Source organism: Ornithorhynchus anatinus, chromosome X4, assembly GCF_004115215.2.
Source record: "Ornithorhynchus anatinus isolate Pmale09 chromosome X4, mOrnAna1.pri.v4, whole genome shotgun sequence".
In the NCBI taxonomy this organism is placed as follows: Eukaryota; Metazoa; Chordata; class Mammalia; order Monotremata; family Ornithorhynchidae; genus Ornithorhynchus; species Ornithorhynchus anatinus.
In genome coordinates, this window is record NC_041752.1 from 1,468,613 (window position 1) to 1,492,169 (window position 23,557).

Consider the following 23,557-nt stretch of genomic DNA (forward strand, 5'->3'; position numbering starts at 1 on the left):
GAAAGGGAAAATTCCTTCCGGAACGGGAATGTGGGGGTGGGAGGGTGTCCGTTGGCCTTACCGGGGGGCGTGGGCGCCTTCGGAGCGGGAGGCCGAAGGGGGTCACCCTCACTGTAAGTAGAGTCTCTGCACGCCGGGCCTCTCTATCTCCCGTCAGTCGTTAGTGTTACAGCTCTTTTAGAATTTGTCTAGTAGGTTTTCCGGCGTTGGCTGGGAAGCCCTTCTATGGTTAAAAGCAGTAAAAAACAATAGAACGATACTGTCTGAAATATGTTTTTCTAGAGCGGTATCCAGTTAAAAGTGGAATTCAAGAACTGCGTTGCAAAGTCAGGGTCGATGGCGCTCCATACGCTTCGCTGCCGAGCGGTAGCGTCGTTTTGAATTTCTGTTCAATGTTAGATAAACTACTTCCGCGTAGAGTGTTACGGCGTCTGTCTCTAACAGGGGCCGTCCCTTCCGAGCGCTGAGTTCAGCGCACGGTAAGCGCTTCGTAAGTATGGAGTGAGGGAAAAAAGGCGATGAAAAGCCCCGGCGTTTAGAACGGGGCTTAACCCCGCCCCGTTGAGGAGGACGAAGTCGAAGGAAGGGATCCTCCTCCTCCTCCAGGAGGGCTTCGGGGCCGCCAGGGGGCGCGCCGGGGGGAGAGCGGGCGTCGGGGGCGCGCACGGGGGGGGCGGGGCCAAAGGGAGCGGCTTCCGGGAGCGGCCGCAACCGGACCCGGGGCTCCGAGACCCCCCCCCCCCCCCCCGCCCCCACCCGCCGGAGCCCCCATGGCCGCCGCCCCGGGACACGCCCCGGCCCTCAGCGCCCAGCAGGCTAAGGGTCCGCGCCTCCGGGGGGGCGCGTGCATGCGGGGGAGGGCGCGTGCACGCGGGGGAGGGCGCGTGCATGCGGAGGGGAGGAGGAGGGGGTCCCGGGGTGGGGGGGCGGCGGCCCCCCTGACGCCCCCGGCGCCCGCCCGGCAGCCGTCCTGGCGGAGGTGATCGAGGCCTTCGCCGCCCCCGAGAACGCCGTCCGCATGGACGAGGCCCGCGACAACGCCTGCAACGACATGGGCAAGATGCTGCAGTTCGTGCTGCCCGTCGCCACGCAGATCCAGCAGGAGGTCATCAAGGCCTACGGCTTCAGCGGGGACGGAGAAGGTGCGCCGGGGGCCCGGGGGCCCGGGGCCCCACCTCCGGGCCGAGGGATAAAGAGGGATCGGAATGAGGACGAGGGCACCCGCCGAGGTGCCCGGCCCCGCTCCGAGCCCTGGGGGAGAGACGAGCTCGTCGGGACGTCCCCATTTCGCAGATGAGGTCACTGAGACGCGGAAGGGAAGCGGCTTGCCCGGGGTGACGAGCGCAGGCGGGATTAGAACCCGCCACCTCGGACTCCCCGGCCCGGGCTGTGGCCGCCGAGCCCCGCCAAGTGACAGATGCGCGGCACGGCCTAGGGGGAAGGCCGAGGACGCGGGTTCTAATCCCGCCTCCGCCCCCCCCCCCCCCCCCGTCTGCTGGGACCTCGGGCAAACCGCCAAGCTTCTCTGGGCCTCCGTTCTCTCACCTGGAAAATGGGGGGTCGAGACGGTGAGCCCCAAGAGGGATTAGCGCGATTGGCCTTAGAACAGTCTTTGGTACACAGTGAGCGCCGAACAGATACCATTGTTGTTATTATTAGTCATTCGAGAGTATTTATGGAGCGCTTACTAGGGGCAGAGCACTGGACTGAACGCCCGGAGTGGACAAATCGGTAGCAGACACAGTCCCTGCCCTTACATGTGGTGTGGGGCCGGGAGGGGAGATGAATAAAGGGAGTGGGAGAAGAGGAAAGGAGGGTGCGGTCACGGAGGGCCTCTTGGAGGAGATGGGCCTTCGAAGCCCGGGGAGTCCGTTGTCCTGGGGTGCGGGGCTGGGCGGGAAGGACGCCCCCCGCCCCCTCCGTTTCTGGCTGGGGGGGAGGCTTGGGCCCACCCGGATCATCCCCCTCCTCGGGGGCATTTATTCGCGACCGATCGACGGTATTTACTAAGCGCCTTCTCTGGGCAGAGCACCGTACTGAGCGCTCGAGGGAGGACGGGGCGGCCGAATCAGCGGTCCGGTCCCGTGCCCCCTCGTGAGCTTCCCCGGGCGCGGCCTGGGTGCGGAGCACTGTACTGAGCGCTTCCCGCGTGAGCCGCCCGGCGGGGAGGAGCTGGTACCGAGGAGGGGGTCGGGGGGGAGGGGGGGGGCTGGGGACCCCGGGCTCCGTCCGTCCCCTCTTCGCCCCGTGTCGCAGGAGTGCTCAAGTTCGCTCGGCTGGTGAAGTCGTACGAGGCCCAGGACCCGGAGATCGCCAGCTTGGCGGCGCGGCTGAAGGCCTTGTTCCTGCCCCCGATGACCCTGCCCCCGCCGCCCCCGCCGCCCCCGCCGCCGCCGCACGGGAGCGGGGCCACCGGGGCCACCGGCAGCGTCGCCGCCTCCTGACCCGACCCGACCCGACCCGACCCGGGGCCCGGCGGGCCGGGGGAAGGGGCCCGGATAATAAACGCGCCTGTCGCTTGGTCTCCGGGTCTTCTTTTTGGATGATGATCATCGAGGTATTCGACGCTTACCGGGGGCCGGGCACCAGGGCCGAGCCCTGGGGTGGATCCGAGCGAATGGGGCTGGAAACGGTCCCGGGCCCAGGCGGGGCTCACCCTCTCAATCCCCGTTTGGCAGATGAGGTCACTGAGGCACAGAGAAGTAAAGTGACTTGCCCAAGGTCGCCCGGCCGACAAGTGGTGGAGGCGGGTGGAGACCCCAAGACCGCCCGACTCCCAGGCCCGGGCTCTATCCGCTTGACCCTGCTACTTCTCTTAATAGATCTATATTAGATCAGACTGTAATCCCTTCGACAGGGACCGTCTCTGTCTGTTACCGATCTGTCCATTCCGAGCGCTTAGTACAGTGCTCTTTACATAGCGCTCAATAAATACTTTTGAATGAATATATATAAAGATAAAAAAGGGTATTTATTGGGTGCTTATTAGGTGGCAGGCCCCGTAATAACAATAATTATGATATTTATTAAGCGCTTACTAAGTGCCGGGGTAGATGCCAGCGAATTAGGTTGGGCACGGTCCCCGGTCCACATTGGGCTCACTGTCTTGATCCTCATTTTACCGACGGGCACGGAGAAGAGGCGGGCCCCACGCCACCCAGCAGAGAAGAGCTGGGATTTATTGAGCACTGCGGGCCTAACACTGTACTAAGCGATGGGTTGGGTCCAGTACAGTGGAATCGGTAGACCCTATTCGTGCCTCGGAGGAGCTGGCAGTCTAGGGGTCCGGAGACCTGTGGGAGAGACCGTGACTTCACCCCTTATTACTGGGCCCCGGGGGGGGGGGCACCTGCTTTATATATTTATATAAATGGTATATAGTAATGGTATAGTAACGTATTTAGCAAGTATATGGCATTTATTAAGCACTTATGTGCGCTTGGACTAAGCGCTGGGGTGAGGATGGTATTTATTAAGCGCTTACCGTGTGCTAAGCAGGGGGGTAGATACAAGGTGTTTAGGGAGGTTCGCATTTTTAGTCCCCATTTTACAGACGAGGTCACTGAGGCACAGAGAAGTGAAGGGACTTGCCCAAAGTCACTCAGCTGGAACCGGGATTAGCACCCACGGGCTCGGGCTCCTTCATTCATTCATTCAATAGTATTTATTGAGCGCTTACTAGGTGCAGAGCACCGTACTAAGCGCTCGGCACGGACAATTCGGCAACGGATAGAGACCGTCCCTGTCCAACGACGGGCTCCTTTCGACTGAGCCCCGCTCCTTCTCCAAGCCAATCAGGTTGGAGAGAGTCCCTGTCCCCTATGGGGGTCACAGTCTTCACCCCCATTTTACAGATGAGGGAACTGAGGCACGGGGAAGTGAAGCGACTTGCCTCGGGTCTCCCAGCAGACGAGTGGCGGAGCCGGAATTAGAACCCAGGTCCTTCTGACTCCCAGGCCTGGGCTCTACCCATTAGGTCACACTGTTTCTCTTAACCCCCTGTTTAGCTGTTGCCTGGAACTCCGGGTTCCAGGAGGCCGCCCCCTCTCCCAACCGACACCTCTTCGTGGGGTCCCCGGTTGGGGGGTGTCGAGTGGGGAGGGGCTGTTGGAAAATAATAATAATGATGATGATGATATCAGTGAAGCTCTTAGCATGATCCAAGCTAATGAGGTTGGACCCAGTCCCTGTCCCCCAGTCTTCATCCCCATTTTCCAGAACCGAGGCCGACTTGCCCGAGGTCGCACAGCGGGTAAGTGGCGGGGGCCGCCTTCGAACCCAGGTCCTCCCCAGGCTAAGGGCGGGTGGGGGGCTGAGCCTCGGAGTCCTCCTCCTCCTCCTCCCCGCTCTATCCCTCCCTTCCTGGAGGTGGATCAGTCACCTGCTGGCCCCTCCCCGGCCCTCCCCTCCGCCCCCTGCCCCTGCCCAGTCCCGGCCCGGCCCGTCCTTCCCCTGGGAATGGAGGAGGAGGAGGAGGAGGAAGTGGCCTGGACCTGCGCCTCCCGCCTTCCTCCCTCACCTGGTTTCCCTGGAAGCTCCGGCCGGTGAGCCTCTGCCCCCTCCCCAATCCGCTCCACCCCCTTAACTGCCCCCCGGGGGCAGGATGGGGGGGAGGGCACCCCCTGCTCCTCCCCGGGAGGGGCCGGGCCGCGCTGGGACCCCCGCCCCACTTCTGGACGCTCTGCGGGGAGAAACGGGAGGGGGGGGGGGGTCTGCCTGTCTGTCTGTCCATGTGCCTGAGATTTTAGTGGTCACGGGTGCGGGGTGTCCCTGGGCCTTTGTGTATGGGTGTCTGGATGTGGAGGGGGCCTCGGTCCTAGTTATTGAGCGCTTACTGTGTGCAGAGCACTGTGCTGGGCCCTCGGGACGGGACCCTAGGACAGAGTTCCCCGGGTATGCGGGTACTGTGGGGTGTGCGCCCCCGTCAGCTCATCGGGTGTGAGGAGGGGGTTCCGACCGGTCATGGGGACCGTGTCGCTGGAGGGTGGGTGGCAGAGAAAGGAGGGGGACCGGGGAGGGTGTCCAGTCCACTGGTATTTGCCAAGCGCACTGTTCTAAGCGCCGGGGTAGATACAAGGTCATCACGTCGTCCCCCGTGGGCTCACGGTCTTCATCCCCCCTTGACGGATGAGGTCACCGAGGCCCGCAGAAGCGAAGCGACCGGCCCAGGGTCGCCCAGCTGGTAAGCGGCGGAGCCGGGATTAGAACCCACGACCTCTGACTCCCAGGCCTGGGCTGTTGCCATCAAGCCACGCTGCTTCTCTACGATAAAGCGGCGTAACGGAGCTGGTAGACACGTTCCCCGTCCACGACGGGTTTATAGTCTGGGGGGGGAGGCGGCGGATGTTAGGCGGCACGGGAGGGAGTGAGAGAAGAGGAAATGCGGGCTTAGTCGGGGAAGGCCTCATGGAGGAGGTGTGCCTTCAATAAGGGGTGATCTCTGGGGAACTGACCGCCCCGGCCCCGCTCTACAAAGAGCTCCCCCGGGCCGGGGGCCGGTGGGCCGGCGGACAGACCCGCCGGGGGGGCTGCGGCCGGCGGGAGGGGAAGAGGGAAAGAGAGGCCCGGGGATGCCCGAGACCCTGGACGGAAGGACCCTCTGGAGGTCATCTTGTCCAGTCGGCCGGTCAGTCGATGGTGCGTAACCGTGTGCGGAACGCTGTGCCCCGGAAGCCCAGGGCCTCTCCTTTTTTTTTTAAGGTATTTGTTAAGGGCTTACTGTTGTGCCAGACGCTGGGGTAGAGCCAGGTTCCTCAGGTTGGACACGGTCCCTGCCCCACCTGGGGCCCACAGTCCCCCCCCGTTTGACAGATGAGGGAACCGAAGAATAGAGCAGGGAAGTGACTTGCCCGAGGTCCCACAGCGGACAAGTGGTCAGAATTAGAACCCGGGTCCTTCTGATTCCCCGGCCCTTCCACGCTTCTCTTGGAAGGGTTCTGGGTTTTCTGTTGGCGGGTCGGCCCTGGGCCCCCTCCCCCCGGCCGGGGGAGGACCCCCACGCCCCGGACTCAACCCTCCGCCACCCCACCTCCCGCTTCCGGGAGTCGGATGGACGGTAGCCGGGATGGCGGGGAGATGCAGGCGAGGGAAGCAGCGTGGCCTAGTGGCTAGAGCCCGGGCCTGGGAGTCAGAAGGACCCGGGTTCTAATTCCGGCTCCTCCGCTCGCAGTGGGACCTCTGGGCGAGGCACTTCCCCGTGTCTCGGTTCCCTCGTCCGTAGAACGGGGATGAAGACCGCGAGCCCCAGGTGGGTCGGGGCCCAGGTCCAGCCCGATCTACCCCGGTCTCAGTACAGTGCCGAACGAGTACCGTTCTTCTTATTACTATTATTATTCTTCAGGTGTGCCCACGGTGTCGGTGTGTCAGTGTTGAGGCACGCGTGTCTGTGTGCCCATGGGCGGGGATGTGTGTGTCCTTGTGCCTGCGTGCGGACGTGTGAGGTCACGGGCGTGTGAGACGAGCTCTCCGCCTCAGCATCTCCTCCCCGCCCCCCCGCCCCACCGCCACCCGCCACCCGCCACTTCTCTCCAAAACGAGAAGCAGAAGTGAAGTCCCCGGGGGGTCGGGCCGCTCCCCTTCCTGTCCCCGCCCCCCGCCCGCCACCCCAGCTCGCCCGGCTCGCCCGGCTCGCCCGCCTGCCGGTCTGCCCCCCGCGGAGCGCGCGGCAGAGAGCCCCGGGCCCGGACAGTCGGCGGGGCCAGCGCCAGGCCGGGGGCTCTGGGCCGCCGTCCGAGAGACCCGTCTTCTCCCTTGGGTGCCGCCCGCCGCCCGCCGCCTCCTCCGCCCTGCCGCCTCCGGCCCCGCGGGCACAGGCCCCAAGATGGTCAGGTGAGGGGCGGGGGGCCGGAGACGGGGCTGGGGGATGGAGGACGGGGACGGGGAAGTGGGTCGGGGCAGGGGCGAGGGGACCGGGGCGGGGGACGGGGGGACGGGGCGGGACAGGGAACCGGGGGTAGCCCTAGGAGGGCAGGGAGCCCGGGACAGGGAGTACTTCGGTCGGTGGCCTATGGGCGGTAAGAACTTAATGAACGCCTCTCCGGGGACGGGGACAGGAGGCGGGTGTAAGAGGCCAAGTGGAGATTCAGAGTCGGGGCGGGGGGCCAGGCCCAAGGTCGGGGAAAGGCCTAGGGCAGGGGCAGGGACCGGTCGGGAGCCGGGGGCGGGTGTGAGGGCCCGAGGCCGGGGTCGGGGTGGGCGGAGGGTCCGGCGGGGCCTGAGGGTCGGGGTCTTTCCCGGCAGGTGGTTCCACCGGGACCTGAGCGGGCTGGACGCCGAGACGCTGCTCAAAGGCCGAGGCGTCCACGGGAGTTTCCTGGCCCGTCCGAGCCGCAAGAACCAGGGCGACTTCTCCCTGTCCGTCAGGTGGGTGACCCCGCCCGGACCCCCCGCGTCCCGCCTCGCCCCCCTGCCCCGGCCCCGTCGTGAGGCGGGGTCACCGGCCGCGCGGCCCATCGCCCCACCGCGCGCCGCTGCTCTCCGGGGAGTGCTCCCTCAGCGGCCAGCGCTCTAATAATAATAACGCTGGTATCTGTTAAGCGCTTACTATGTGCGGGGCACTGTTCTAAGCGCTGGGGTAGATCCAGGGTCGTCAGGTTGTCCCACGTGAGGCTCACGGTCTTAATCCCCATTTTACAGATGAGGTAACTGAGGCCCAGAGAAGCGAAGTGACCTGCCCACAGTCACACAGCTGACAGTTGGCAGAGTCGGCATTCAAACCCATGACCTCTGACTCCCAAGCCCGGGCTCTTTCCACCGAGCCACGCCACTGACCGCTTGGGAAGGGGATTGCAAGAAGCAGTAGCAGCACGATCTGGTGGAGAGAGCCCGGGCCTGGGAGTCAGAAAGACCTGGGTTCCAATCCCGGCTCCACCACATAATAATAATAATGGTATTTGTTAAGCGCTTACTATGTGCCAAGCACTGTTCTAAGCCCCGGGATAGATACAAGGGAGTCAGGTTGTCTTATGTGGGGCTCACGGTCTTAGTCCCCATTTTCCAGATGAGGTCACTGAGGCCCAGAGAAGTGAAGTGACTTGCCCAAAGTCACACAGCTGACGAGTGGCGGAGCCGGGATTCGAACCCCTGATCTCTGACTCCCAAACCCGGGCCCTTTCCGCGAAGCCACGCGGCTTCACATGTCGGCTGCGGGACCTGGGACAGGTCACTTCACTTCTCTGGGCCTCGGTGACCTCATCTGGAAAATGGGGATGAAGACGGCGAGTCCTGTGTGGGACGGGGACAGTGCCCAACCCAACTACCTTACGTCTACCCCTGCGCTTAGTACAGTTCCTGGCACATAATAAGCGCTTAATAAGTACCACAGTCAATCACTATTATTGCCTTTCGTCTGCCCCAGCGCTTAGTACAGTGCTCGGCACCTAGGAAGGGCTTAATGAGTCCCATGGTTAAAATTATTATTACCTTGTATCTACCCCAGCGCTTAGTACAGTGCTTGGCACAAAGTAAGTGCTTAATAAGTACCGTACTTATTATTACTACCTTGTCTCTACCCCTATGCTCAGTACAGTGTCTGGCACATAGTAAGTGCTTAACAAATACCACAATTATTATTATTAGTAGTAGTAATAATAATAATGGTGCCTGCCCCCCACCCCAAACCCCTTCCCTCCAGCCTCCCCTCCCTGCTCCCTCGCCCCCGGGCCCAGAAGCGGGCTCTCTCCCGACCCCAGAACCTGGGGAACTTCCTCGGACACCACGTCACCCCGTCCCGTCCGCCCCGCCGCATCGCTCCGTGTCCTTCCTCCGGCCCCTACGTCTACCCGCCGGTTTCCTGCTCCCCACCCTGACCCTCGGTCTCTGCGTCCACCTCGCCGGCCCCGTGTCCGTCCCTCCGGTCAATGCCGCGGCCCTCGATGCCCCGCGTTCACCACGTTAGTCGCCCGGCCACCGTGCCCGCGCCCTTTCTAACGCACCGGCCTCGTGTCCATCACGCTGGCCCCGTGCCCACCAAACTGGCCTCGTGTTCACCACGCTGGTCTCGTGTCCACCACAACGGCCCCCGTCCATCACAACCAGTCCTCTGGCCACCAAATCGGCCCCGTGTCCACCACACTAGCCCTGCGACCACCACACCGGTCCCCTACCTACCACCCCGACCCCGTGGCCATCACGCCGACCGGCCCCTCGTCCGCCCCGCCGGTCCCCCGGCCCCCACCCCGGCCCCGCCGGGCCCCCACGCCCCCCACGCCCACCCCGCCACCCTTTTGCCCGCAGGGTGGGTGACCAGGTGACCCACATCCGGATCCAGAATTCGGGAGACTTCTACGACCTGTATGGGGGGGAGAAGTTTGCGACGCTGACGGAACTGGTGGAGTTCTACACGCAGCAGCAGGGGGTCCTGCAGGACCGCGACGGGACCATCATCCACCTCAAATACCCCCTCAACTGCTCCGACCCCACCAGCGAGAGGTGAGGGTCCGCCGGCCCCCTACCCACCTGGGCCGGAGAGGGAGGGGCGTGCAGGGAGGAGCCTCGGCTCGCTTCAACGCCCGCCGCGTGTTAAGCGCCGGGGCGGGTGTAGGACGACCGGGCCGGGCCCCGGCCCATCTGGGGCTCACGGTCGAAGAGGAAGGGAGGGCAGGTGCCGAATCCCCATTTTACAGATGAGGAAACTGAGGCTGAGAGAAGCGAGGGGCCGTGTCCGAGTTCACGCGGCGAGGCCGGGCCCCGAGCCTCCGACTCCCGACCGCCCCGGGCCCGGGTTCGTCCCCTCTTGGCTGGGAGCTCCCAGCGGACCCTCTGTCCCCTGCTCTCACCGTCTCTTCTTTCCCAGGATTGCCCCCCGACATCTCCCCTTCCTCCTCGTCTCCTCCCCTGAGCAGCGAGGTCCTCGGGCCGTCTGCGATAAGTCCCGAGCCCCCGCTGCGGACAGGGCACCGTACTGGGTGCCTGGTGTGGGCAAAGTGTGAAGTTGGGCACCCGCCGTGTGCCGAGCACCGTGCCTGTGGGGTTCAGGGGACCCTCCGGGGCCCTTCAGAAGCAGATAGAGTCGGCCCGGCCCTTGAGGACCACCCCCCCGGTCAGGGCCCGGGGCAGAGCTGATGATGAGACTGGGCTGGGGACAGGCTTGACCTCTGACCCCTAGGGATCCCAGCAGTTGTTCTCCCGCTGGCCAGGCCTCCCCTACCGGCCTCCCTGCCTTCCCACCCATACCCTCACCTTGGTCTTTTGCCCCTGTTAGAGCCAGTTAGACCCCCCCCATCAATCACCATGGGTCCCTTGGTCAAGTGAGACCGAAGGGGAAGGGCTGGTCTGGACACCTGCGTCCCCCTCCTTGCTGGCCAACCAGGGGACGGGTCTCAGAATGCGGCCCCCGCGGCCCCCTCAGGCATCCCCCGGTCTGCTCTCCGCTGATTTTTCTCCTCCCGCCCCCGGTCCCCGGCGGGCCGGGTGCCGGTGGGTGGACGTTGGTCAGAGGCCAGTATTTGCATGGAGACTTCCTCATCCCAGCGGGGACTTTGACCCTCGGCCCCGTGGTCTGGTCTGGGGGAGCGGGGAGGGGAGGGGGTGGCTCCGACCCTTTCACAGAGGGGCCGGACAGGGCCCGGGCCCGGGCAGTGACAGGGCAGTGCAGAAGCCGGACGGGGCAGGGGCGGGGAAGGACAGGAGCCGGGCCGGGCCGGACCGGGCCCGGCGGGGAAGCCCGAGGGCCCGGACCGGCTCCGCTCGGTGATGGAATCAGGGTTGCCGGGGGGTGAGGGTGCGTGTGTGGGGGGGTCTGGGCTCCCCCGTTCCTGCGGTTGGAAAAAGCACCCCCCCGCCCGGTCCCCAGGCTGAGGAAACCTCACTTCTCACTCTCTCTGGGACCTTTTTCCATCACGTGTTTTCCTGTGGGGCCGGGTAGCGCGGGGTTAACCGTTTCCTCCCGGGAAGGGGGGCTGGGTGAAGGGGAAGGGGGGGCGGGCGGGGGGTGAGGGGGAAGGTTCCAGTTCTGCTTTCTGGTCCGTCCGTCCGTCCGGCCCCCTTCCCATGCCTGTCCCGGCCTGGGCGGAACCCATCTCCCCCCGCTGCGGCCCAGCCTCCCTGACTGAGGAGGGGGCCCGTCTGCTACCGTCTCCCGTAGCCCAGAGCCTCTCCCCTGAGGGACCCCCGACTCCCCCGACGAGCCCCGGTCCCCGGTCGGGGTCTTTCTCCGGCCTCCGCGTGTCTGGATCTCCATCTTGGCTTTGCCTCTGAGTCTCGGACGCGAGTCTGTGGGTCACGGTCTTTGATCAATCTCTGAGCCCGGGGGTCTGCCTCTGCGCTCTCTCTCTCTCTCTCTCTCGGCCTTGCCTCGCTCGGGTCTCCGGGTCTTGGTGTTTCTCTCTCTCGGCCTCGTCTCTGGGTCTCTGGATGGCTAACTCTCTCTCTCGGCCTTGCCACAGGTCCCTGGGTCTCGGTACCTCTCCCTCTCCGCCTCGTCTCTGCCCCCCTGTCTCTCTAGCTTCCTCCCTCTCTTGGCCTTGCCTCAGTTTTCTGGGTCTCGGTATTTCTCTCGGGGGCCCTGGAGCTCTGTCTCTAACCTTTGGGCCTCCCTCTCCGCCTCTGGCCTCTGGGTCTCATCATCTCTGTATCTGGGTCTCAGCTTTGTCTCTGGGTCGCTCATCTCTGGTGCTCTGTTACTAGTTTCTGTCTCTGCACTCCAGGTCCCTGTCCCTCGGGTCTGGGTGTCCTTGTCTCCGGGGATCTGCTCTCCCCCCCAGGCCTCCCTCTGCTCTTTTGCCCCAGTTGGTACCATGGCCGCATGTCTCTGGTTGGTGACTCTGTGTCTCTCGGTCTCTGTTTCTCTGTGTCTCTGCGTGTCGGTGTCCCCGGGTCTCTGGGATGGTGCTATCCTCCAGCTGCCCTCGTGCTCCCGATATTACCGCGGCCACATTCTCTGGTAGTTGTCTCTGTGTGCCTGGGTGTCTCTGTCTCTGGGGGTCTGGGCATCTGCCGTCCCCCCCACCAGCCCATCCCTCCCTGTGCTCTCATGCTCCAGATGGTAATAATAATTGTAGTACTTAATAATGATGGCATCCGTTAAGCGCTTATTATGACCCGAGCACTGTTCTAAGCGCTGGTGTCGATACAAGGTGATCGGGTTGTCCCACGTGGGGCTCACAGTCTTCATCCCCATTTTACAGATGAGGTGACTGAGGCCGAGTTGCCCAAAGTCACCCAGCTGATACGTGGCGGAGCCGGGATTAGTACCTACGTCCTCTGACTCCCAAGCCCGGGCTCTTTCCACTAAGCCTTGCTCGCTTACTAGGTGCCAGAGACCGGATTGAGCACTAGGGTGGATACGAGCAAGTCGGATCGAACACGGTCCCCGTCCCGCGTGGAGCTCCCGGTCTCGATCCCCATTTTACCACGTGGCCACGTGGCTCCGGTCTGTGTCTCTGTGAGCCTGGGTGACGGGGTCTCTGGGCATCTGCTGCCCTCCTCCCCAGCGCTCCCCAGCCTCTCGTGCCCCAGATGAATCTCTGGACGGTGTCCCTGGGCATCTGCTGCCCCCTCAGTGCCCCCCGTGCCCCGGCCACGTGTCTCTGGGTGTCCGGGTGTCTGCCCGGTCTCCCCGGCGCCACCCCGCCCCCACCCCGTGCTCTCGTGCCGCAGATGGTACCACGGCCACATTTCGGGGGCCCAGGCGGAGGCCCTGCTGCAGGCCAAGGGGGAGCCGTGGACGTTCCTGGTGCGGGAGAGCCTCAGCCAGCCGGGAGATTTCGTGCTCTCCGTGCTCAGCGACCAGCCCAAGGCCGGCCCGGGCTCCCCGCCGAAGGTCACCCACATCAAGGTCATGTGCGAGGTGAGGGTCGGGCGGGGGCGCCGGGGTTCGCGGGCGGGGGCCGGCTGGGGCGCCCGCCGGCGTCCGTGACCCGGGCTTCCGCCCCCCGCCCCGACCCCCAGGGCGGCCGCTACACCGTGGGCGGCTCGGAGACCTTCGACAGCCTGACCGACCTGGTGGAGCACTTCAAGAGGACGCCCATCGAGGAGGCCTCGGGCGCCTTCGTCTACCTGCGCCAGGTGGGTTACGGACCGGCCCCGGCCCCTCCGGCCCCGGCCCCGGCCCGCTCTGACCCGCGCCCCGTTCCCGGTCTTCCCGCCAGCCGTACTACGCCACGCGGGTGAACGCGGCCGACATCGAGAACCGCGTCCTGGAGCTCAACAAGAAACACGAAGCCCAGGAGACGGCCAAAGCCGGCTTCTGGGAGGAGTTTGAGGTTAGCGGGGGCAGCGAGACGGGGGTGGCGGCGGTGGTGGGCGATGGAGGGGACGGGGGGCAGGGCAAGGGAGGGGCTTCTGGGTCTCAGCTCTTCACACTCGTCACGCCGGCCCTGAATGGGGGGAAGCCTGCCACTCTGTTGCCCGACTCTCTGCCCACCTGCCTGCCCGTCTGCCGTCCATCTGTCTGCCCATCTGCCTGCCAGCCTGCTTGCCTGCCCATCCGTCTGCCCATCTGTCCATCCGCCTGACTGCCTGCTTGCCTTTTTGCCAGCCTGCCAGCCTCCTTGCCTGCCCATCTGCCAGCCTGCCTGCCCATCTGCCTGTCTGCCCATCTGCCCGTCTGCTTATCTGCCCGCCAGCCTGTCTGCCAGCCTGTCTGCCTACCTGTCTGTCGCCCATCTGTCTGCCCATCGGCCTGTATGTCTGCCTGCCAGCCTGCCCCTCTGCCAGCCTGTCTCTCTGCTTGCCTGTCTGCTCATCCGTCAGCCTGTCTGCTGCCCGTCCGTCTGCCATCTGCCTGTCTGCCCGCTCACCCGTCGGTCCGTCAGCCGGGCCGTCCGTCTCTTCCGGTCACCGTCTCCGCCTATCTCCGTGCCTCTCCCCGTCGCCCCCCTCTCGCCCTCTCGCCCACGGCGGCCCTCGGCTGGCTCCGGGGCCCCGGCCGGGGCGGCTCCCTGCTCCAGCCCGAGAGACCCCCGCAGCTCTCCCCGTCTCGCCCCCCCAACCCCCAGAGCCTACAGAAGCAGGAGGTGAAGAACTTGTATGAGAGACAGGAAGGCCAGAGACCTGAGAACAAGGGGAAGAACCGCTACAAAAACATCCTCCCGTGTGAGTGGCCTTGCGTCTCGCCGTCCCCGTCCACCCTCATTCCTCTCAGACCCCGAGGAGGGAGCCCGGTGCATGCCGAGAATCCCGGCCCGGTCCCGCTCGGCTGCACGTCGGGTCGGAGGGTGGGGCGGGAGCCTCGGTTTCCCTCCTGCGGGCACTGACGTGCGGGCCCGGCGGTTCAGTGGGTGGAGCGTCATGTGCGGGACCCTTTGCCGGGCGCCTGCGTGGTGCAGGGCGCTGTGCCGGGCACCTACTGGGTAGAGAGCGCTGGATCGGGCGCCCGCTCTGGGCAGGACGCCGTGCTGGGCGCCTGCTCTGGGCAGGGCGTGTGCTAGGCACCCATCAGTCGATGAGCGGTATTTATTCGGCACCTACTCTGTGCGGAGCACTGTACCGATCGGGAGAGGTAGAAAGCAGGGTGCCCGCCCGCAAGGAGCTTACCATCAAGCAGGGGAGAAGGACAGAAAATAACTAACAAAGAGGAGCTCGATTAGACTGTGAGCCTCTCGTAGGGCGGTGATTGTCTCTATCTGTTGCCGAATTGTACATTCCAAGCGCTTAGTACAGTGCTCTGCACATAGTAAGCGCTCGATAAATACTATTTTGAATGAAAGGAGGAAGCTGGAGGAGTCCCAGAGCACAGTAGGGAAAAAAGTTCAGTGAGAGATTGGGAGTGTCGAGAAAGTACTTGGGAGGGTGATGGGGAGAATTCATTCGTTCGATCGTATTACTGAGCGCTTAATGTGTGCAGAGCACTGTACCAGGCGCTTGGGAGAGGACGAGGTAACAGTAAGGAAGGAAGAGAAACGAATCATAGAAAGATTCCCGGAGAAGATGAGATCTCGGAAGGCTTTGAAGCTGGAGAACTTGGGATCGGGCAGAGTTGAAGGGGGAGGCGGTGCCGGGGCTGGAGAGAGGAAGCAGTGCGGCCTGGTGGAAAGCGCACGGGCCTGGGAGTCAGAGGACGCGGCTTCTAACCCGCTTACCTGCTGGGTGTGACCTTGGGCAAGTCACTTTTCTGGGCCTCAGTTCCTTCATCTGCAAAGTGGGGATTCAATCCCTGTTTGTCCTCCAACACCGTGGGGGGGGGGGGACCTGATCATCCCTGTATCACCCCCAGCATTTAGTACAGTGCTTGGCATATAGTAAGCGCTTGACAAATGCCGTGAGTATTAGGAGGGAGGGAATGGGAACGGAAGGGTGGTGAACTACACGGGGGGATGTAGCAAATGGAGAGGGAGAGGGAAGAAAATCAAAGCCAGTGGTAAGGAGTTTCGGTCTGATATTTCGTACAGTGCTGTCCACATAGTAAGCGCTCAATAAATACCATCGATTGATGTGACGAGGAACGGGCAGCCATCGGAGGTTATGAAGCTCGCTGCGGGCAGGGAATGTGTCTGTTTATTGTTATAGCGTACTCTCCCAAGTGCTTAGTAAAGTGTTCTTCACCCCGTAAGCCTCAATAATAAGACTGAAATACGACTGAATCTGGAGGAGGGATGACGTGTGCACAGACGTGTTTTAGAAAAATCATTTGAGCAGAAGCCTGGGGTAGAGACAGGGAGGGCTGGATACGGGAAGACCAGCGAGGACTCTCACACAGTAGTCAGAGTGGGTCATGGCAACTGTCTGGGCCAGCTGGGGTGGATGTTTGGTTAGGGAAGGAGGAACCAGGAAACTGTACGTAGGGAGTAGAGACCGACAGATTACCCGTGCTGGGCACCTACTACAAGGAGAGTGCTGTATTGGGCGCCCACTGCGTGCAGAGTGCTGTCCTGGGCGTCCAGGGTGGGCCAGGCACTGTATTGGATGCCCACGCCGTGCTGTCTGCAGAGCACTCCGCCACATTTAGGGACCATACAGTAGAAGCCAAAGATCTGCCCTCTGCCCTGAGATGAGTCTAGTGGAGGAGACGGTAGCTTTTGATTAATGATTAATGAGGCCTAGATTAATGAATATACCAAGGGCTCTAAGTGGAAGACACGGGGAATTCTATCAGTGTTGCCCAAAGGGAAAGAGCTCAGGCCTGGGAGTCAGAGGCCCTGGGTTCTAATCCCGCCTCTGCCAATTGCTTGCTGTGTGATCTGGGGCCAGTCATTTGACTTCCCTGTGCCTCAGTTCCCCTGTTCTCCCTCCTACTTGGACTGTGAGCCCCACGCGGGACAGGGATCGTGCCTGACCTAATTGATTGGTATCTACCCCAGCGCTTAGAACAGTGTTCGCCGCAGAGTAAGTGCTTAACAAATACCATAAAAAAATTAAAAATCAACTGGATAAATCCCAGAAGTCTAAGAAGGCAACAGCATCAAGAATGAAGGGATTGAATCAGGGAAGGTCTCCCGGAGGAGGGGGCTTTGAAGCCATGTCAGTGTTTTAACCATCAAACCGTTGCATTCGGCGTAATAATATCAATCAGTGGTATTTATTAAGTGCGTACTGTGTGCAGAGCACTATCCTGAGCTCTTGGAAGAGTATGATATGAGTTGGTAGACATGTCCCCTGCCCACAGGGAGCTAAAAGTCTAGAGAGTACCGTCATAATAATAATAATATTTGTGGTATTTGTGAAATGCTCATTATGTGCAGAGCACTGTTCTAAGTGCTGGGTAGAGTACTGTGTTAACGGAGTTGGTAGCTCTCCCACGTGCTTGTTACGGTGCTCTCCACGTTCATTCATTCATTCAATAATATTTATTGAACACTTACTCTGTGCAGAGCACTGTACTAAGCGCTTGGAATGTACAATTCGGCAAGAGATAGAGACCGTCCCTGCCCAATGACAGGCTCAAAGTCTAATCGGGGGAGACAGACGGACAAAAACAATAGCAATTAATAGAATCAAGGGGATATACACCTATTAACAAAATAAATAGGGTAATAAAAATATATTCAAATGAGAATATATACATAAAAAGCATTCAATGAATATGATGGATTGAAGACATTTATAGCCTAGAGTCTATAGTAATAATAATAATAATAAGAATAATAATAATGATAATAATAATCTCATGGTCTTTGCTCAGCACTTACTATGTGCCAAGCACTACAGTAAGCACTAGGATAGATACAAGTTAATCAGAGAGGACCCAATCCCTATCCTACAATGGGCTCATAGGCAAACTGGGAAGGAGAACGGGCTCAAATCCCCATTTTACAGCAGAGGAAACTGAGGTTCCAGAAGTCAAGTGACTTGCCCGACATTACACAGCAGGAAAGTGGCAGAGCTGGGATTAATCAATCAGTGGTATTTATTGAGCGCTTACTACGGGTGGAGCACTGTACTAAGCACTTGAGAGAATTAACAGAATTAACAGGCACCTTCCCTGCCCGTAAAGAGACAGACGGGGGGAGACATACATTAATAAGAATAAATAAGTAATTATAATATACAATTTAAAGATACGCATCTAAGTGCTGTGGGGTTGGGGACGGGGCGAATATCCAATGTCCGAAGGACACGGATTCAAGCGCGTGAATGACGCAGAAGGGAGAGCGAGCCAGAGGAAGAAAAGGGCCTAATTGGGCTTAAATTAGAACCCAGGTCCTCTGCGTCTCAGGCCTGGGCTCTTTCCACTACGAGCAAGTAACACATGCCCTCACTACAAGGTGCTTACATTCTAGTTGCAGGGGAGACAGACAAAAAAGACACCAACAACTCTTATTATCATAATAAATAATTTTTATTTTGACTGTAAACTCCCCTCTAGACTGTAAGCTCCTTATGGACATGGATTCCTTCTACCAATTGTTGTCTTGTGTGCTCCCCGGTGTTTAGTACAGTGCTCTGCACACAGTAAGCGCTCAACAAAAATGGACTAAACACTGTACTGTAAAGTTATAAGAGAGGATATAATACTGTAAAGTTGTTAGACACGATGGAAATTAATTAGGGAAAGCAGGCTGGGGGGGATGGTCTTTCAAGAGGGCTTTGAACATGGAGAGGGTTCTGGTCTGATGGATTTGGGCAGGGGCGGGCAGAGGAGCATCTAAGTGGACAGAGCCTGGGCCTGGCATCGGAAGGACCTGGGTTCTAATTCCGGCTCCACCACATATCTGCTGTGTGACCTCGGGCATGTCTCTGGGCCTCCATTACCGTATCTGTAAAATGGGGATTGAGAGTATGAGCCCCTGGTGATTAAGGGACTGTGTCCAACTTACTTAATTGGTATCTACCCCAGCTCTTAGAACAGTGTTTGGAACATAGTAAGCGCTTAACAAGTACCATTATTATTATTATTTTTATTATTAATAACCTTCTGAGCTTAGTTCATCCAAGCAGGTTTAGGGGTGACTCTGGGGCCTGAGTTGGGGTGGGAATGTCCCACCCATCCCTCCATCTCTGGGCTACTTCCACAGCCCCGGGGTGGGTCTCCTCTGGACTCTAAGCTCATCGTGGGCAGGGAATGTATCCGTTTATCGTTCTGTTGTACTCTCCCGAGCGCTTAGTCCAGTGCTCTGCACAGGGTAAGCGCTCGATAAATACGGCTGACTGACTTTCACCTTCCCCAGTCGACCACACCCGAGTCGTGCTGCAAGGCCGAGACAGCAGCATTCCTGGGGCCGACTACATCAACGCTAATTACGTCAAGGTCAGAGCCCGTGCCTGTCGGGGGTGGGGTGGGTGGGGAAGGAGGGGCGTTTCCGGGGTGACGGGGTGGTATCCAGGTGATGGGTCCGTATCCAGGAGACGGGAGCGGTGTCCCGGCGATGGGGCCGCATCTGGGGAGTCGGGGGTGGTACCCAGTTGATGCAGTCCCGTGCAGGGAGGTGGCGGGGGGGGGGGGGGGGGTATTCAGATGATGGAGCCGCATCCGGGGAGGTGGGGGCTGTATCCAGGGGACCGGGCGCCGTATCCATGGAGACGGGGGTGGTGTCCAGGTGATGGAGCCGTAGCCCTGGAGGTGGGGGCTTTAGCCAGGTGACGGGCCAGGATGCCTAGTGGATAGAGCAGTGAGAAAGATCTGGGTTCTAATCCTGGCCGCATCGCTCGTCTGTTGGGTGACCTGGGGTGTGTCACTTCACTCCTTGGTGCCTCAGTTACCTCATCTGTAAAATGGGGGGTGAAGACTGAGAGTTCGTTGTGGGCAGGACGTGTCTACTGTTGTATTCTCCCAAGGGCTTAGTACAGTTCTTTGCACACAGTAAGCGCTCAATAAATACGATCGAAAATGAATGAACGCCACATGGGACGTGGGCCGCGTCCGGCCCGATTAGCTCGTAACTGCCACAGCGCTTAGTGCGGTGTCTGGCACATAGTAAGCACTGAACAGGTACCATAAGGTGCCACCGTCTCCAGGAAGACGGGGGTGGTGTCCAGGGTGGTAGGGGAGGTATCCGGGGGATGGGGCTGTATCCACCAGGTGAAGGAGCCATATTGGGGGGTGGGGATGGAGGCGGTAATCGGGGAGATAAGAGCTGAGTCTGGGGGAGACGGGGAGGCTGTGTCCAAGATACTAGTGTTCCGTCCGGGTGAGGAGGAAGTATCCAGGTGACGGAGATGGGATCCGGGAGTCGTGGCCTTTTCGGGGTGAGGGCGAGGGGTGGGGGGCGGCGGGTCCGGGGGCGCGTAGCCCCTGAACCCGGCCTGGGCCCGCCAGCCTGACCCTCCCCCTCTTCCCATCTCCCTGTCCACCCCCCGGCCCGCCCGGGCACAGAACCAGCTGGTCAGTGTGGATGAGAACGCCAAGACCTACATTGCCAGCCAGGGCTGCCTGGACGCCACAGTCAATGACTTCTGGCAGATGGTCTGGCAGGAGAACTCGCGGGTCATCGTCATGACGACGCGGGAGGTGGAGAAGGGCCGGGTGAGGATGCCCGCCCGCGTGCCCCGCGGCGCCCCTCCGCCCCCAGGCCGGGCCCCAGCGCCCGGCCCTGACTCTCCCCTCCCCGACAGAACAAGTGTGTCCCGTACTGGCCCGAGGTGGGCTCCTGCAAGCCCTACGGCCTCTACTCGGTGCAGAACTGTGCGGAGCACGATGCCCCCGAGTACAAACTCCGCAGCCTGCAGGTCTCCCCGCTGGACAACGTGAGGCCCTGGCCCCTTTAAGGCCTTTCGGGGCGGGGGACGGGGGACACGGGGGTGGGGGTGGCCGTCCATCGCCCTTGCTGCCGGTGAGGGGTAGTACTGGGGGAGCGGCCGATCCGGTTTGTCTAGAGGGTGGTCTTTCGGGTGGCGGGCTTCCGAGGGTGAGGGGTCGTTCCGGGGTTGGTAGGGGAGCGGTTTGGAGTGGGGGAGGTGTCCAGGGTCAGGGGGTCTGTCGGGGGTGGTCTGGGGTGCGGGGGTCTGTCCAGGGGGAGAGGTTAGTCCAGGGTTGGGGAAGCGGTCTGGATTGGTGCCCGGGGTCGGGGTGGGGGGCCGTCCAGGGGGGAGGGGCCGAAGGGGGGTCGGGGCACGGTGCCAACGTGGCTCCCGTTGCAGGGGGATCTGGTGCGGGAGATCTGGCACTACCAGTACCTGAGCTGGCCGGATCACGGGGTGCCCAGCGAGCCCGGGGGGGTGCTCAGCTTCCTCGACCAGATCAACCAGCGGCAGGAGAGTCTGCCCCACCCGGGGCCCATCGTGGTCCACTGCAGGTCAGCCCCGGGGCTCGGGAGGACGGGTCGCCCGCCGGGGAGGAGGCAGCAGGGACCCCGGGGGCCCGGGCGGTGATGGGGACACTGTCGAGAAACCATCAGAGAGCGTTAGCGAATGGCGTCAGGTCACACAGCAGGCCCGGCCCAGGAGCCCGGTCTCGAGCCCCGGTCCGGAAGCGGGGCCAAAAAGACATCGGACTGCGGGCAGGCCAGGCTGGAACACGCGGGGCCGACTCCTCCCGCCCTTCCCCTTTCCTCTCACTGCCCGAGGTCTGGGGGTGAGAGCTGCTCTCTTCTCCTCGCTCCCCCCCACAACCCCTTTTTCCCAGGGGTCCTGACTCCCCACGCCGGGTGGAGGGGGGACCCGTGGAGGGGGGATGGAGAGGGGGGAGGAGCAGCTGTTTCTACCCCCAGCCCGCAGCCTTGCTTCTCGAAATCCCCGGCCTTAATTTAGCCAAAGCAGGAAGGAAGTGGTGGAAGCAGGTTATTTTTGACAAACTCTTGTTAGAAATAGTCAGTGTCGTCCCCATCGTCCGGCCCCCCCCCCCCCCCCCGCCCCGGGCTCGACTCCTCCCTGCCCCTGCCGCGCATCTCCGGCCCCGCCCCCGGCCCAGAGGCCCAAGGGCGGTCTACCGGGGCCGGGCCCAGGCCTCGACGGCCCGGTGGTGGGGAAGGGATGGAGGGAGGAGGCGGGGCCGCAGCCTCCGGACGGCGGCGGAAACGCTCAACGGGACCGGCCGATGCCGCCCCGACCCCGGGGCCGCCCTTCCCGATCGGCCGCTGACCGTCCCCCCGCCCCCCTCCCCAGCGCCGGCATCGGCCGCACCGGCACCATCATCGTCATCGACATGATCATGGAATCCATCTCCACCAAGGGTAGGGAGCGCCGGGGGCAGGGCGGGGCGGGGCGGGGGCCACCGGTCTGCCGAGCCCCCCCGCCCCGACTCCGTCCGTCCATCCGCAGGGCTGGACTGCGACATCGACATCCAGAAGACCATCCAGATGGTCCGCGCCCAGAGGTCGGGGATGGTGCAGACGGAGGCGCAGTACAAATTCATCTACATGGCCATCGCCCAGTTCATCGAGACCACCAAGCAGAAACTGGACATCCTGCAGGTGCCCGGGCCGAGGGAGGGACGGACCCACGGACGGGGGGGTGGCGGGCAGGCCGGGCCAGGCTGACCGTCCCGCCCCGGCAGGCCCAGAAAGGCCGAGTGGAGTCCGAGTACGGGAACATCGGTTACCCCCCGGCCATGAAGAACGCCCACGCCAAGGCCTGCCGCACCTCCTCCCGGTGAGTGACCTCCGACCCTCCCCAACCCGGACCCCCCCCCCCCGCCCCCGAGCCTATTCCTCCCCGCCCCCGGTCTGAGCCTCCCCGCCCCGGCTCTGCCCGCAGGCAGAAGGAGGACGTGTATGAGAACCTGCAGGGGAAGGCCAAGAAGGAGGTGAAGAAGCAGCGCTCGGCCGACAAGGAGAAGAACAAGGGTTCCTTGCGCAAGAAGTGACCGGGCCGGGAACCGCTGGACAGGTCTGCCCACCCACCCCCTCTCCCCTTCAGCCCCGGACCCATCCCCTCGGAGGAAGATTTCTCATTCATTCGCTCATTCGATTATATTTACTGAGCACCTACGGTGTGCAGAGCACTGTACTAAGCCCTCGGGAGAGCACCGTACGACCATACGAAGTTTCCTGCCCGCGACGAGCTTACATTCTAGAGGACGAGCTCACGGCCCTTTCCCGCCCCTGGACCCAGGTGTTCCTGCTCCCCTTGACCTCCGACCTCTCTGGCTGCACCCCCTGCTGCATCTCTAACCCCCACCTCTCTCCTCACCCCGCAGCCTGCCCACCCCTCTGGATCAAGACTGCGGCTGTGCTGGCCCTGGAGAGGGGCTCCGGCGCCCTCCCCCCGGCCCTCCCCTACGGCCCCCGGCCCGTCCCCTGCCCCGTCCCCCGCCCCGGCCACCTGCGGTAATTTAACAACGGCTCGGCCCCCCCCCCCCGGTGCTCACAACCCCCTGCCCGCTGTACATAGCCCCGTGCTGATCGATCGAGCCCTGTAAATAAAGCTGCCGCCTCATCAGCTCTCTGTCTCTCCCTGGCCGGGGGGTGGGCCGGGGCGGGGGGGACCCGAGCGGTCCCCGCGCCGGGGCTGCGCCGTGCGGATGGATCGTGGGAGACGGAGGCCGACGGACAGGCAGGGGATCTGTGGAGAGGCCCAGCTTGGAAGTACAGACTGTTAATAACAATAATAATAATAACGATGGTATTTGTTAAGTGCTTACTATGGGTTCTACTTACACGGTTCTAAGCGCTGGGGGGAATACAAGGTGATAATCAGGTGGTCCCACGTGGGGCTCACGGTTTTCATCCCCATTTTACAGATGAGGGAATTGAGGCCCAGAGAAGTGAAGTGACTTGCCCAAGCTGGCAAGCGGCGGAGCCGGGATCAGAATCCATGACCTCTGATTCCCAAGCCCGGGCTCTTTCCACAGAGCCACGCTGCTTTTCTATTAATCATTATGGTATTTATTAAGCGCTTACTGTGTACCAGGCACTGGTACTAAGCGCTGGGGTGGATGGCTTTTGGGGGGGGAACTGACCTTGACCCCCCCATCTCACCCCCTTGCAGGGCAAGGGGATTCCCCCCATCCCCGGAGGTGGGACAGGGTCAGCGCAAACATTGGGAATCCGGTCTTTTCCCAGCGTGGGGAGGACAAGGGACCCCTCCCCACAGGAAGCCGGAAACCCCCGCAGGTCCGGAGGGGTTTGGGCCCATAAGAATAATAATAATTATTAATAATAATAGCATCTGTTAAGCGCTTACTATATGTCAGGCACCGTTTTAAGCGCCGAGGTAGATACGAGATAATCAGATCGGAAACAGTCCCCGACCCACATGGGGCTCACGGTCTTTCTTCATCCCCATTTTTCAGATGAGGTAACGG

General features: G+C 61.9%; 2 protein-coding genes and 1 non-coding gene across 4 annotated transcripts; all 3 read left to right on the forward strand.

Annotated features, from left to right (window-relative positions):
• The first annotated feature begins 34 nt into the window (after positions 1–34).
• On the forward strand, positions 35–2,524 carry CX4H12orf57 (chromosome X4 C12orf57 homolog). Of its 2 annotated transcripts, none has more exons than XM_029054224.2 (3): positions 35–113; positions 966–1,142; positions 2,257–2,524. In XM_029054224.2, exons 2-3 carry the CDS (start codon positions 1,019–1,021, stop codon positions 2,442–2,444), a joined length of 312 nt encoding a protein of 103 aa, XP_028910057.1. In that variant the 5' UTR covers positions 35–113; positions 966–1,018; the 3' UTR covers positions 2,445–2,524. The 2 variants fall into 2 exon arrangements, with proteins under 2 accessions (XP_028910057.1, XP_028910058.1); XM_029054225.1 differs by lacking the exon at positions 35–113 and adding an exon at positions 737–822.
• Positions 162–223, forward strand: LOC114807849. The gene has a single exon (XR_003755888.1). It is a non-coding gene; the product is annotated as a U7 small nuclear RNA (small nuclear RNA).
• A 4,133-nt stretch (positions 2,525–6,657) lies between the features above and the next one.
• On the forward strand, positions 6,658–22,692 carry PTPN6 (protein tyrosine phosphatase non-receptor type 6). The gene is made up of 16 exons (XM_029054477.2): positions 6,658–6,828; positions 7,240–7,362; positions 9,235–9,429; positions 12,598–12,787; positions 12,889–13,005; positions 13,089–13,202; positions 13,938–14,034; positions 18,546–18,625; positions 19,691–19,840; positions 19,930–20,061; positions 20,455–20,609; positions 21,418–21,485; positions 21,574–21,725; positions 21,809–21,903; positions 22,009–22,140; positions 22,451–22,692. Exons 1-15 carry the CDS (start codon positions 6,821–6,823, stop codon positions 22,115–22,117), a joined length of 1,785 nt encoding a protein of 594 aa, XP_028910310.1. The 5' UTR covers positions 6,658–6,820; the 3' UTR covers positions 22,118–22,140; positions 22,451–22,692.
• Positions 22,693–23,557: the final 865 nt, after the last annotated feature.